The 14,800-nt window shown below is 39.8% G+C and overlaps 1 protein-coding gene across 3 annotated transcripts; it reads left to right on the forward strand.

Annotated features, from left to right (window-relative positions):
• Nucleotides 1-1,879: 1,879 nt before the first annotated feature.
• ref(2)P (refractory to sigma P) lies at nt 1,880-14,538 on the forward strand. 3 transcript variants are annotated; one of them, XM_076203161.1, is made up of 7 exons: nt 1,880-2,020; nt 7,437-7,701; nt 7,832-7,981; nt 8,121-8,296; nt 8,994-9,747; nt 10,808-11,224; nt 12,219-14,538. In XM_076203161.1, exons 2-7 carry the CDS (start codon nt 7,527-7,529, stop codon nt 12,353-12,355), a joined length of 1,809 nt encoding a protein of 602 aa, XP_076059276.1. In that variant the 5' UTR covers nt 1,880-2,020; nt 7,437-7,526; the 3' UTR covers nt 12,356-14,538. The 3 variants fall into 3 exon arrangements, with proteins under 3 accessions (XP_076059276.1, XP_076059275.1, XP_076059277.1); XM_076203160.1 differs by lacking the exon at nt 1,880-2,020 and adding an exon at nt 2,089-2,302; XM_076203162.1 differs by lacking the exon at nt 1,880-2,020 and adding an exon at nt 2,089-2,302 and having other exon boundaries at nt 10,823-11,224.
• Nucleotides 14,539-14,800: the final 262 nt, after the last annotated feature.

Raw genomic sequence — 14,800 nt, forward strand, 5'->3', positions numbered from 1 at the left:
CAGTTTATCAACTCTTTGAGTAATCAACTTTAATTGGTTAAACCTAACTTCCCAATTTTCATTCATTTCTTTTAGTTTCTCCTCTAGATTTACAAGTCGGGGGAGGTTATCATCTCCTCCCTCATTAAATCGATGGAAATAGTTATCTTCACCTTCCATTGCGCTGATCTTATCTATATCTCAATTTTTTTTACATTTTTACTAATCTCTTCGACTTTACCATTGTCGTCTGGCCGTCTTTTGTTGACATGCCGTCTGACTTCCTGGACCCAATCTTCCCTTTCCTAATTTCCTTCCATTTTCCTCAGTAATCCCTCCCCTTTCCTTTTTTCTTCACCTTCCCACTACACCACGAGCTTCCCCATTTCCTATTAATACAATACAGATACTTCCTTGTCGTTGTGTTCCTCGAAATTTGCAGATATCTCCGGAGTGCAAACTTCGCTGCCACCCCGACCGACGCGCGCGCGCGCGCGCGTGTGTGTGTGTGTGTGATTCACCATGGTCTTGGATTACGTGTTGGATTCATGATCGACAGTGGGCCATATATGAGCTCTTCTTTGAGAGGACAATGGCTGTCGATCACGAGTCCATCACATGATTCAAAATAGTGGTGAATATATATAAATGCAGACATACACACCGATTTACTGGTGTAGTGTTGTTTCCTACACACTACAATGAAGTACACATTTTCCATAGAGATGTAAGGATACAAGTTCATATATCTCAATCTAAAATTATAAATTAATTAAAACTAAGAGACAGGACCTTTGAGTTATGATTATGTCCTGTAGCATACATAATCCTTATCGCAAGTGCAATCAATTTAGAAATATGATATAGAAAAATATACTGAAACTAAACTACAAGAGAGAAACAATACACATATTTATTTTGTATGGGTACCATCCCATATAGGATTGTATTATAATGAAAAAGCAGATAGTCTTGCACGAAATGCAATTAGAGATGTAAACAATATTCCTGGTAATGAATACACATATAAACATATAAGGTCAATAATAAGAACAAATGTTATTGCTAACATGGATATAGACCTAGATAAATGTTGCGAGAAGGGTAGTGTAAGTAGCAGGCATTATAAGGCAGTATTAAATAATAGAGGAATATCCATATGGTAGACATAGTTCCCAAATGGATTTAGTCACTATGAGACTCAGACTTGGATATAAATATTACTGGGAGGTGTACAGGGAAGCTGAACCTGAGCCCTGCACTTTATGTGCAAGGCCGGGAGGACATTCACTACAACATTATGTTCAGTATTGCCCAAAAATCGATGAATTTAGACCACAGGGACAATGGAACCTCAATGAGCTCATATGCTATTACATAAATAATGATATCTTAACTAAAATTGTTAAAAAAACATCCAATGTTTGCTTTCAAATGTTAAATACAACTGTGATATTATAATATAAACATTTATTTTTGATAAAACTGTAACAAACAAATTAAACATAAAATGTATAGGGGTTAGTTGGCAAGACCCAACTCTCTCCTTTGTTGTACATCAACAATAAACTTATTGAATTGAATTGAATTGAATTGAATTGAGAAAGAAGGAGCATGTAAAATGCTATAGGAAGAACCTGGTGAAGTTTACCAATGGAGTCAAGAATTTAAGATGTACTCAAATACAAAGAAATTTGCAAATATCTCTCGCTCATAGATGATGACATAGCACTGAGTCACGTCTATATAGCGCCGTTGTGCATTGTCATTGTCAATGTAATAATAGTTACCATTTTTTCTCAATTTGGATTAGATAACATAGTTACATGTATGTCTTATGTATATTATTTTTACGGAATTTCTACAAACAAGATCAAATACAATCGACAATAATGGTCAACATTTAAATAAACGCGGAGCGAAGTATTGAGCGGCATCATATGTTGGACTGTTGGTAAACAAGAGTAAAATCAGCTGACTGATATCCAGACCCCTCGCTTTTATCATAACACAGTATATATTCATCGTATGCATATCAACGGTAAGCTTTATACAATATTCATAAACTAAATATATGTCGTGGCACATTTGTATTGTTCCTTATTGTGTTATTTGAACACCTGTGTACAAATGTCGATGACGTAGGCAGGCAGGTCAAATGGAACTGCGTTGCGTTACGTTTCGTCAGACTCAACAAATGCTCTAGAACAGTCCCGAAGTTTTCTTAGTGTACGTCAATTTGTCGTATCACGCACAAGTATATATATACATAGCCCAGGCAGCTAGCTTCCAGAGTCAAAGGCAGTGTCCAGAAAGAAAAAAGGTATGTTAACGGAGTTCCGTATTGTTTTGGTTGGAACGTTATAGATAAGATTGGGAATCTCCCTGAAGACATATTTGTGGTTGATTGTATTCTTTTTTAATATCGATAACGGGAAGGTTTTATATATGTACTGTTACTATGCAAGATGGTTAGAATGAGGTGAAATGTTAAAATTGTAAGTAGGCCATGGGAAATACAGACATTCAATCTGTGATCACATGATCATGCATAATCATGTGAAGGAATCATTTTTATACATAAGAAAGTAGGTAGGGGTGGTGAATGATTTACCAGAGGTAATAAGTTTTTATTTTATATATTCTCAAGTACCCATTACATAGGACTTACTTAAAAATCTACATGACCTACGTCTATGTAGATTTTTAAGTAAGTCCTATGTAATGTGTAGGGCCAACTCAGCTGATTCTATTGCCAACTTGGCACATCAATTTCACCAAAGTCGGTTCACCACTGTTAGGTTAGGTAGGTTAGGTTATAGTAGATGAAGTTATCATACTTTTATTTCTTCGACTTCTGTATCTATCAAAACAAATATGGTGTCTCAAGCAGCCGATGGGCTTAGTTGGTGATGGCTCAAATTGGCGATGGGCCAAGCTGGTAGGCAAGCCTATGAAAGGATTGGAGGAAATTGGGAAAAATTCCAGAATCATGCAAACTAAGATAATTAAATTGAAAATTATGTTGTCCAAAAGGTTGTAGCCTAACCTAATGTTACAATTCCCCCCCCCACAAAAAAATCTTTCAAATGCTAAAAGTAAAAAATGTGTTTGTGTAATAATGGAATGAAGCTGCAAGTTGATAAAATCTGAGAGTTTTTAGAAGTTAGAAGGGTAGGCATGGGAGCTTGCTCAAACAGACTGTGGGGACTGGTGACGATATATAAATGAATCAACATGATCCCAGGTATGTGCTAACAATTGATAATGATGATAAAGGTCCTCAAACCCACCCACCCCACATGTTGTATTTCTCAGTCTTGAAAAAAAAAAAAAAAGGATGACAATTACTGATCCGTACAGTACAAGTCTATAATTTCTAATTTGTGTTTTAATCTTATTTGGACAAAAGGGTAAATTATAGAAATAGTCATGTGTCGTATTTAAACCAACTTTTGTCTTTTTTTTATGAAATGCAGAAGTAACCATAGAGTGTGGCATTTTTTTTCTATAATATGTCATATTTAGACTATTACAAAAAATTTCATCTCTAGATTATTATCACAAATTACTCCTTATAGCCAAATTTGCCTCAGTTGTATATTGTGTGAAAGGAAGATCTCAGCCCTCAAACATTACCAATGGGTTTGTTGAGCTTCTCTTTCATCACCACCGCTCACGAATATTTTCACCACTTCCATGCCCCAATGTCGAACTCTCCAGTTTTGACTCAAGTGGTGGATGTGCTGCAAGAGAGAAGGCTGGGTGGGTGTTCACTTGGATCTAGAGAAAACCTTTGATAAAGGTCTTCATATTAGATTTTTGTGGAAATTGAAACATTAGAGGGATTTGAAGTTAAGCTCTCTGAAAGAAAAAATATTTCTTGAAAGATTGGTAAATGAGGACAGTAGTGAAAAGTGAGCCGTCATGAGGGAGAACACTTCGATTTCAGTGACAGAGTAGTTTTATTCGTGCTTGTTTAATGCGCGGCTGGCGTATGCTATAGGTCTAAGTTTGGAGTCGTGTTGTTGCATTAGTACTGCGCCAAGGCCTTTGTATGAAGCATCTGTACATAGTGTGAAGGGTTTAGAGAAGTTTGGGAATGCCAGAACCGGGGCTGTTGTGAGTGCTTGTTTGAGCTTGTGGAAAGCGGTGTTGTGTTCAGACGTCTAGTTAAAAGGAGTATCTTTCTTGAGAACTGCTGTTAATGGAGCTGCCATGTGAGCATAGCCTTCGATAAAACGTCTGTAAAAACCTGAGAGTCCTAGAAATGATTTGACGTGTTCTGTAGAGTTAGGGGTTGGAAATTCTAGAACAGCCTTAACCTTGTCCAGAGAAGTAATGACACCGTGTGAGTTTATGACATGTCCTAGGAACCTTATTTCCTTTTTGAGGAAGGAGCATTTTTTGAGTTTAAGTTTTAGGCCTGCCGCGGCTAATCTTGAGAGGACAGTTTGAAGTGTGGAAAGGTGTTCTGTGAGTGACCGTGAGGCAATGATAATGTCGTCAAGGTATATGAAGACATTCTTTCCTATAAGACCTTCTAGGACCTTGAACATAAGTCTTGTGAAAACAAAGGGAGCAGAGACGAGTCCCATGGCCAACCTTTTGAAGTGGTAATGGCCCGTATTGGTACTGAAGGCTGTTAGTGGTTTTGATTTGTCATCTAGAGGTATTTGGAAATACCCTGACATAAGGTCGAGAGTAGAGAAGACCGTATTGTGTTCGCCTATGGAGTAGATTGTGTCTTGGAGATGAGGAATAGGGTGCCTTTCGGGAATGGTGAGTTTATTTAGCTCACGGAAATCAACAACAGGGCAAAAGGAGCCGTCGTGTTTTGGAACAACAAAGAGAGGAAAATTCCAGGGAGATAGGCTGTGTTCAATGATGCCTTGGTCGAGCATGTCTGCAATGATGTTGTCAACAATGTTTCTTTTACTGTGAGGAAGACGGTAAGCAGGTATGTACCGTGGTTTTGCATTCTGTTGAAGTGGTATATGATGTTCTATGATGTCTGTGGTTGTATCCCACACTGCCGTCAGATATGTTGTGTGGTATTGTCCTACATATGGTTTGGAGTGGTAACGTGGTTTGTAGTTGAGTGGCGTTTGGAGGCTTAAGATAAATACAGCGGAGCAGCATAGCTCTCTCTCTGTGGTCTTCTTCTTTATTTTGTGACAGGAGGTGTTTATATACATGGCTCGTGGCTAGGTTGCCGACGAGATATTATTTATTTACAAGATGCTGTTTTAGCAAATATTAGAGATCAGGATAGGTTTTAATTACTTTACAATTTGCATATACATATATACAATGTACTACAGTTGTCCGAGGTTTTGGACAGGATGGACATATCCCGTAGGAAAAGGGATTTCAATATTAATGGCAATATCGCTTGGGTTTTCTGAGGTGTCGATATCGGCGTCCAGGTGTTGGTCGTAAGGTTGACGCCCTTGGTCCGAACAATAGAGACTTGACCATAGATGACCGCGGGATGACCCTTCTCGTCGAAGTCAGGTCAGAGTACCCGTTGACTCCTATATGCACCGAGATGCATATGTGCAGTGCTGATAGTATGTGTAGAGGCGGTAGATGAAGATCTAGGAGATTTTGGTGGTAGATTACGTCTTCTCGGAGGTCTAGACGTTCAACACTAACAATGTCGTTCCCACCAGCACTCGAGCAAACAATGGGTTTTGCACCTTCCCCAATTATACACTCTTCAATTCTGTCTCAAACATCACTTATCCCTGCCCCAGGGAAATACACCTTGGTCCTGTGCTTCTTATCTTTGTCATGGAAGGCCCTATCTTAATATCTCACTTGACTATCCCCTACAACCAAAATCTTACCTGTAGGCAGGGATCTAGCGACTGCCCTACCCTTCTTTTCTTGCATCTTCTTTGTTTCTTGTAGACCCATGAGAACTTGAAAAGAGTTTCTGCATTCAAGCTTGCCTAGTGAGGGCTTTTTACCATCTCTCCATGTTTTTTTGTTCACTGTTTTCCACCTAGGTTTCAGACATGGTTTGTTGTCCGTGTTTTGGGCCTTTGAGTGAAGAAATGAATTCTTCTCTTTAAGGCCCTGAACAGTCTTCTCTAAGGCTACACTTCTATTACATAGAGATTGTACCTCTTCGGCACTGATCACTGAAACACAACCACTCTCCATCTCACTGTTTGAAGCAGCTACCCCAGTTTGACCTGACCTGAGTGACTCCTACTTCTCACAGAGAATTGATAAAAAAAAATCATAGAATTTCAAGGCTAGGTATGGTAGAGGAAAAGAGATAGCATGTTATAAGTATGGCTCCTTTCCTGCATATTACATGTAGGTAAATAATAGACTGCACAACACTTATTCTTTTCAGACAGTAGGATAAAATCTCCATAGATATTTACATTGTCACATGCAATGCATATAACTACTGAAGATTATTACAAACCGTAAGTTAGTGGAATTGCATATTACAAGTTTGTAAATAATAGACTGCACAACACTCCTTCTTTTCAAACAGTATCATAAAATCTCTGTAGATATTTACATTGTCACATGCAGTGCATATAACTACTGAAGTTTATTACAAACCTGGAAATTGCACATGTAGAGATGGTCCATGTCCATAAGGCTAATATATTCTTGGCTGGTTCTTATTGATGGTCTGGTAAGTGTGATCTACTTGGTCTCCATGGAAGCATCCTCTACTCAACCCTCATTATAAAATGGTTCATATTTTGCCATTAAAATTGGGTCTGTTATTTGTTTGCAGTGATTTTGTAGAAAAATAGATCTCTCTAAAAAAAATCCTTACATATGTACAAAAAGAGGGGAATGTCTGTTGAGGAAAGATGGGAAAGGACAGAAGATAGGGGTGAATGGAGAATGGTTGAGTATGGATGATGCTGTGATGCATGAGGGTGAAGGGGTGGGGAATGGGGGGTTAGGGAGTATGTATGAGAGATAAATTTACACAGCCTGAAGGGATTTCTTCCCATCTTCTCCTTTTCTGCATGAGAGAGGGGTTCACCGAATTAATGAAGTGGCCTTACTGTGGATGTGCTGTGTCTTGTAACACTGCTTCTGACCCAGGGCAGTGGACAAGATGCAGGGATGACCCATTATCCAGGAGGTGCCAAGATAAGAGGGAGGGAAGAGGGTAGAGGGGAGTGGAGTATGTTGGGGATGCCATGGGTGGGAGTGGTTTCAATGCCTTTGTCTTTTGGCTACCTCCCATGTAAGGGGGAAAAAGCCTTTGGTATATGTATGTATGTACAAAAGAAAAAATATTAAATCCATTTCACTGAGTGATGAACAGGCTGAAGGGGTGGCCCTGGCCAGTTTCCTAGGGTACAGGACTTGCAAGAAAGAACCAGGCAATTGATTGACTGATTGACTTTGGGGATAAAACAAGATTTAGTATCATTTGATACAACATAATGCTTGTCTTTCATCCACAGATATTTTGGATCCAGCTTTAGTATATCTCAAGGTCAAGATTATTTTGGAGTGATATACGAAACAGAGGAAGCGAGAAAAAAAATCTCAAGATGGCTTGGGACAAAAGTGTGAGCATTAAGGCCTACATGGATTTGGGTGGAGGCCGTCAAGAAGTTCGAAGATTTGGACTTGACGAAGGAGCTGCCACTAGCTTTACTTGTCTCAAAGAAAAGACAAGGAGTGTTTTTGCTTTGGGAGATAGCAACATCATTATCTCTTGGAAAGGCAAGTAAAGGAGTTTGAGCTTATAATGAAGAACACATAAAACATTATTAATAGAAATGGTTTTCAAAAGTTTGGTGAAACAAATGTAAAGGAGTATGTCATAGATTTCATTTGTTTTTATCTCTTACAGATGCTGAGGGTGATGAGATTGTGATTTCTTCTGATGAAGAGCTGATGGAGGCACTGATTGACAGTCTAACCCGCCAGAATCTACCCCTGCTGCGTATTTTCATCAGCACCAATACTAAGGAGGATGCTGGACCCAATGCTTCTGCACCAGGTGATTAATCACAATACTCTTTCAAAGACAAACCCCCCTAGTATTTTTCAACCCAGGATTGAAAACTTAAATGATGTACCACATGTAGCTTCTTTACCTGTAAAGAATGGGAACCAAAATTTAGAATTTTTATTTACAGGAAGTGAACAAGGACCCACCCATAGTAATGTTATCTGTGATGGCTGTGATGGCCCCATTCAAGGATATCGATATCGGTGCATGACTTGCCCTGACTTTGATCTTTGCGCTGCGTGTGAACACAAGGGTCTGCACCAACATCACAAGATGGTTCGCCTTCCAGTACCTGAACCAAAGGTAAATGTTTTACGGTATAGTCTGTCGTGAATAATTTGATTTAATATAAAGATTTATCTAATGGAAGAGGTGAAGTAGTTGCTTATTGTTCACTTCTTCATCTTTTGCTTTAGAGAAAAGATGGAGTTCAAAATCCTGTGTATAAGCGTAAGAGTGTATGAATAAAGACAAGGAGAAAGAGTGTGGAAGGCTGAGGCAGATGTAATAAACTTGAGGGGAGGGCCAAGGATGAGGTGGATGGATGGGAGGAAGGGGGCCTTGGGTAAAAGGGGAATGCCTGTTGAGCAGAAAAAGGAGAGGGCAAAAGATAGGTGTGAGTGTGGAGTACGGTTGAGATTGGATGATGAATGATGTGATGCAAAGGTATCTCTCCACATTTTCTCTAATTACTCACAAGTGATTGAGGAGGGAGGAATTCCATGTAATGAAGTGGTATGAAGCAATCCAGCTTTGGCTATTGGGCTTTAGCATAGATGTGCTCTGTCTTGCTGCACTACTTCTGACCTGGGCATTGGATAGGGGAGAGAGATGACCCTTCATCTATGAAGAGTTAAGATAAAAGTGAAAACAAATTGGTTTAGGATGAGTGGGTGCATGCCGTGGCTGGCCACCCTTTTTATAAGGGGAAGAGGCATTTTTATGTATATATATATATATATATATAATTCATTGTTTATTTTTCTCTTTTTCTTTTTAGGGTGCTCCTCGGTTCTGGTGGAGTGAACAGCAGGGTCCTCCCGGTCACTTCACAGCACAATTTGGTGTCCAGACTGACCAAGGTGGTTCTACATCTTTCTCAACCTCTGGGGGTGGGGGTGGATGTAACTCTTCAGCATGGACTCGTGGAGGTGGACGGGGCAGACGAGGAAAGAGGCATGGAGGAGCAGGATGGGGAATGGGTTGGTTTGGAGGCCGTCACCCTGGCCCTGGGTTTTTCCCACAAGAGGGGGATGAATCTCCCAAAGATGACAAAGAGCAAGGAAAGTCTCACCAGAGTCAGCATCAACACCAGCACCAGAAACATCATCATCAACACCAGCAACATCATCAGCAACACCAACAACACCATCAACAGCATCATCAGCAGTTCCAGCAACAGCAGCAGCCAGGTCAACAGCAGCAGCAGAGCTGCAGTTGGGTTGAGGGAGGCGTTGGTGGCTGGTGCCCATTCATGGGCATACCAACAGAAACTTTAGACCCTCAGCGCATTCAAGAAGAGGCTCAGAATATTGCACAGGAAGCTGCTCAACAAGCATCAGAGTTTGCATCACGCATGGCTTCAGATCATGTAGCAAATATCATGAAGGGCATTTGGACAGCTTGGAGTGGTCAGCAAACGTCAAATGGAAACACTGGAGGACCTACACAGAGCTGCTCATTTTCTTCAAGTTCTTCAAACTCCTGCTCTCATTCAGCTTCAGATAGTGGAACCAAAGAAGATGGACCTGCAGGTAAGGAAGAGTCTTGGACATTCAGAAGGTTTAAATAATATCTCGTTTTTTTAATACGTCCCTGTACTGGAGTAGTGACTGTATGGTGACATGTAGTCGGTGCTTTGAGGAGATTTTTGGAGCACCTCTATGGACCAGAGCCACATGTCATTTGTCTATGTTAGGGTAAACCTCCTTTTTAACCTCTTTAATATGCTAGCACCTTTATAGGCATAATGAGGTGCGAGTGAGTATATGTGGATGCTAGTGTTGGCTTCATGGTTATGATGAGTTAAACACCATTTTTCATTAAAGTAGCAGTTACCGACAAGACTGACGAGTTAAACATTTTATAGTTGTAGTCGAGTGACCCTGTATTCTGTGAACAGGTTTGATCGTGTTTTCTCTGGTTACAAACTTTCAGATTTTTGTGGTAAGGCCTTGGATAAGGTAAGGATGTTTTTTGGGCTTTTATGGATTTAGAAAAGGCTTATGGCAGGGTAGACAGGAAGGCACTGAGTGAGATGCAGGGATGACCTGTCATCTAGGAGGAGTCAAGAAAAAGGAGGTAGTGGTGATGACGGGGAGTGGAGTATGTGGGGATGAAATGGGTGGGAGTGGATTTATGCCTTAGACTTTAGCTACTTCCCGTGTAAGGTGGAAAAAGCTGTTGGTATATGTAATTTTGTATGTAGTAGAGCCTGTGTTAGAATTGCAAATGGAGAGAGTGTGTGGTTTGAGGTAAAAGTGGATATGCTAGGGATGGGAGATTGCTAATGAAAAGGGAGAAAAGTGGGAGATGGGCCAGTTGTGGTTTGCTGACAGTGCTGTGCTTGTGGCGGGATCGTAGGAGGGATTGGGGATGTTGGTGGCGGAGTTTGAGAAGGTGCGCAAAGGGAGGAATTTGAAGATAGATATATGGAGATAGATAAGATGGAGGGAGGAGGTTGGATGGGAGTGGAGTATGTGGGGATGGAATGGGTGGGAGTGGATTTTATGCCTTTGTTTTTTGGCTATCTCCCTTGTAAGGGGAAAATCCTTTGGTATATGTAAGTTTAATTTATTTATTTTATATGTATAGTCTTTTCACCAACAGGTGGCAGTAGTCATGGAGAAGTAAAGGGCAAGATTTCTTCTGATGCACAAAAGACTCCTGAAGTTGTTGAAATACAAAGTGAAACTGAAGATATCTGCAGCCCTGAGGGGATGCAGACAGATGATGTTTCCAGTAATGCTGAAAATGAAGAAACAAACACCCCTGCAGCTGAGAATGTGGCTAAGCCAAGCCATGCAGGCTCAAGCAAGTCAAAAGATGACAATGTGGAATCCGATATGTCATCTGACAATGAGGATTGGATGATGGTCACTCAGAATGCAGAGCAAAAGTCTTCAGCCCCACCTGAAGATGTGATCATTGAACAGCCTCATCCAGAAAATAAGTCAAACTCGCCTAAAAAGGATGCTGAACCAAAGCCATCACCCATTCCTGCTCATCCAGGTGAGATGTAAATATGAATAGTATTATTTTGCTAAATACTTTGTCTCAGTGACATTGAGGTGGTTGCCAGTTACCTGAAGGCCACAGGACTTCTGCAAGAGAGACCAGGGGCAATGGATTAATTGATTGATCCAAAGTTGATTAGAATTGTCTGATATTAGCCAGAATTTCTGTTTGGTGAGGAGGGTTAAGGGCACTTGCATAGAAATGACTACCTATAATTTTCATGTGATATTTTATGGGAAGGATTTTGGTGTCTGTGTGTGTTCTGTTAAGGTGGCTTTGGTCCATCATATTAATATTCTCAGTGGTTTATTTAGTATAATTTGTAGGATGCCTGTTTTCCTGGTTGTCAGTAACCATGCTGTGGATTTGTACTAAGTGATGGTTTTCAAGAACTGTTTTGCTGGCTACTGATTTCTGTGTGTTCATTTACTTGGTGCTCTCTGTGAGGTCTTTGATGTGTAGGCTGAAGTTCATTGAGTATAAAAAACGAGGCAGAACTTTGGGTTCCTTACCATTGTTTGGAAAGCATAATCTCTTTAGGATTGTAACCCATGTGTATTCAGAGTTAACTGATGTGTGTTCCTTATTGCTGTGATGCATGGAAGGGAATGGGTGGGGGAAGGGGGTGATGGAGTATGTGTGAATTATATTTTGATGCAGCCCAAAGGGATTTCTCCGTCTTTTTTTTTTTCTGCATGAGGGGAAGGAGGGGGGCTCGGCAATTAAATGAAGCCGCCTTTGCTGTGGATGTGCTGTGTCTTGCTACATTGCTCCTGACCCAGGGCAATGGGCAAGATGGAGGGATGACCCATCTTCCAGGAGGAGCTAAGAGGGAGGGAGGGGGCAAATGGGAGTGGAGTTTGTGGGGATGGAATAGGATGGGAGTGCATTTATGCATTTGACTTTGGCTACCTCCCTTATAAGGGGGGTGGGGAAACATTGGTTTATATATGTATGTATATTCCTTACTCTGAACTCTTCATTACAGATCCCAAGATTCGGCAGGCTCTGGAGCACTTGGAATCAATGGGCTATCACAATGAGAATGGTTGGCTCACCAATTTAGTAGCCATGAAAAATGGTGATATTAATCAAGTGCTTGACATGCTTCTCCCTACTAAGTAAATGATAATATACACTACTTACATGTGTTGTCCACACACAAATCACTGTAAGGTCCAGGTACTTGAAATTTGATGTAATGAACTGTGTCCAAAGAAAATAGTTTAATTCAAGTTGTAGAATGTACCAACATATATTCATAGTATTGGTATGTGTCTTAGTATGAGTGGGTGTACTAGTGTGTTTTTGTAATTGTGTATACATACATACACAAGTGGCAAATTTTAAGTAGAATGCACATAATACTTTTGTTCATTAATCATGAGTGTATTTTCAATAATGTAATAACATGTAGAGGGTGAAGTAATGTACTGTAGTTTCCTTGCCACACCAAAATGTTTTGTTTGATGCTATTTTCAAAAAATATTTCAGTGTGAATTGTATCTGTACTGATGTAACTTTTCAGCACCTCAATCTTGATATAATTATAAACTGATATAGGAATTTCCCATGTCTTGCCAGGCTAGGCCATTGATGCTTAGTGATGTCATTTGCTATCTTGTGAATATCTAGACATTGCTACATGGCAGCTTAGCTCCAACGTTTTTTTTTTTTTTTTTTAATCTAATCTATCTATCCATCTATGATCTATGGTCCTTTTGAGAAGTAAGTGTCAATGTTTTGAAATACAGGAAGTGCATATATAATCAGAGGTTAATGGTGGGGGGTATTGTGTTGAATTTATATATAGAACCTGCTTTAATCACGCTATTAAGCTATTGTTTACGTGATCTTTAACTCACATTTATTTGCGGTTTCATTTGCGGTGGCATCCAGGAGAAGCCAAGATAAGAGGGAGGCAGGGGGTTAAATGGGAGTGGAGTATGTAGAGATAGAATGGGTGGGAGTGGATTTTATGCCGTTTTTTTTTTGGCTACCTCCTTTGTAAGGGGGAAAAAGCTGTTGGTATATCTGTATTTGTACATACATACATATACCAAGGCTTTTTCCCCCTTACCAGGGAGGTAACCAAAAAGGACAAGGCATAAAATCATTCCCACCCATTCCATCCCTGAAAACACTCCACACCCCTCCACCCTCCCTCCCATCTTAGCACCTCCTAGATGACGGGTCATCCCTGCACCCTGTCCACTGCCCTGGGTCAGAAGCAGTGTCGCAGGACACAGCACATCCACAGCAAGGCCGCTTCATTAAATCAGCAACCCCCCTGGGGACGGGATGGGGATTGGGACTAGGCATCCTTCTCCTTGTAGCCCCACAGGGGAAATTCCTAAAAACAAAGGCAGAGGCAAAATCTGTATTTGTGGTTTCATTTGAAAAATTCAGGAGGTGCATAAATTGTGAGTCACATAAATTATCTTATTGTTTTTATGTGACCACTTCTTTTCCAGCAAAATGGATAATCTGCTACTGTTCTGGAGCTAAGGATGCTAGAAAACTAGAGCTGTACCTGTACGTCTTTTTAAAGATTCAGTCACCTTTGACAGTAGGCAAGGATTTTTTTTTCCTTTAATATAAATGTTTGCTGCAGTTTCTTCAATGTTCATTAAGAAATTGACCATGTAGTATTTGGATTACATAAGTAAGTTTGTGTAGTTTGTTTGAGTATTCTTATGCTAAGGAAAGAATTTATTTTTTCCTTGATTTAGTTGTATTTACTAGACCAAAGGTATATAAACTTACTGGGTGCATATTGAGTTTGAGTATGAAAAATGTAAGCATGAAACAGAAATGTAGTTATGAGCTGTGTCTGAGTATATAAATAAATTGATGGAAAATATATGTTTTGAATGCTGTGCTAGTAACAGTTTGATTATTTTTGTAGTTCTTATGGACAGACCTAGAGCTAGTTTTTCATTCTAGGAAGTTGCCAATGGTTAGTAAACAAAAAAAAATATATAGGATTAAAACCTTTATTATATGATACAGACATATTTATCAGTTTCAATAGACTCGTGTTAACCGTATTCAGAGATTCTCTTAGTAGCCAACATATTACATGGCTGGAAATTATATATCTTTTTGCAGCAGTTTGGACTGTTATTTAGGTAGTGTGATTTTCCATTATATTGTGGTGTGTTGCACAGGACTGAGAGTTCAGAAGGAAGTTCTAATAAATATGTGTTATGAAGTGTATAATCCTAGGCATATATCATGTATCCACTGATAAAATGAACAGAGCATAATTGTGGTTATGGGTTATTCACCAATAAAATCTGTTACAAGATTGACTTTTATTTCCCAGTAAACTGAAAATTGTAAATTGAAAATTGTGAAGAGATGTTCACAATGTCGGACAATCTATTTCTCCTGGTCTCCTTTACAGCTTTCAGGTAATTGGCAATAGCCTCTGGGTGGATCTATAAGTCACTCAGGGTTGTGTTATTGTTTGAGGATCATTAGTGTGGGGCATTGTTGTATGCAGTGGACTGTGTATCCTTTGTGTTGTGGTTGCATCTGGATCTGGAATAGTTTGAATCTGTGGTC

This window comes from Oratosquilla oratoria, chromosome 19 (assembly GCF_046742065.1).
Source record: "Oratosquilla oratoria isolate Oo_2021 chromosome 19, ASM4674206v1, whole genome shotgun sequence".
Taxonomy (NCBI): Eukaryota; Metazoa; Arthropoda; class Malacostraca; order Stomatopoda; family Squillidae; genus Oratosquilla; species Oratosquilla oratoria.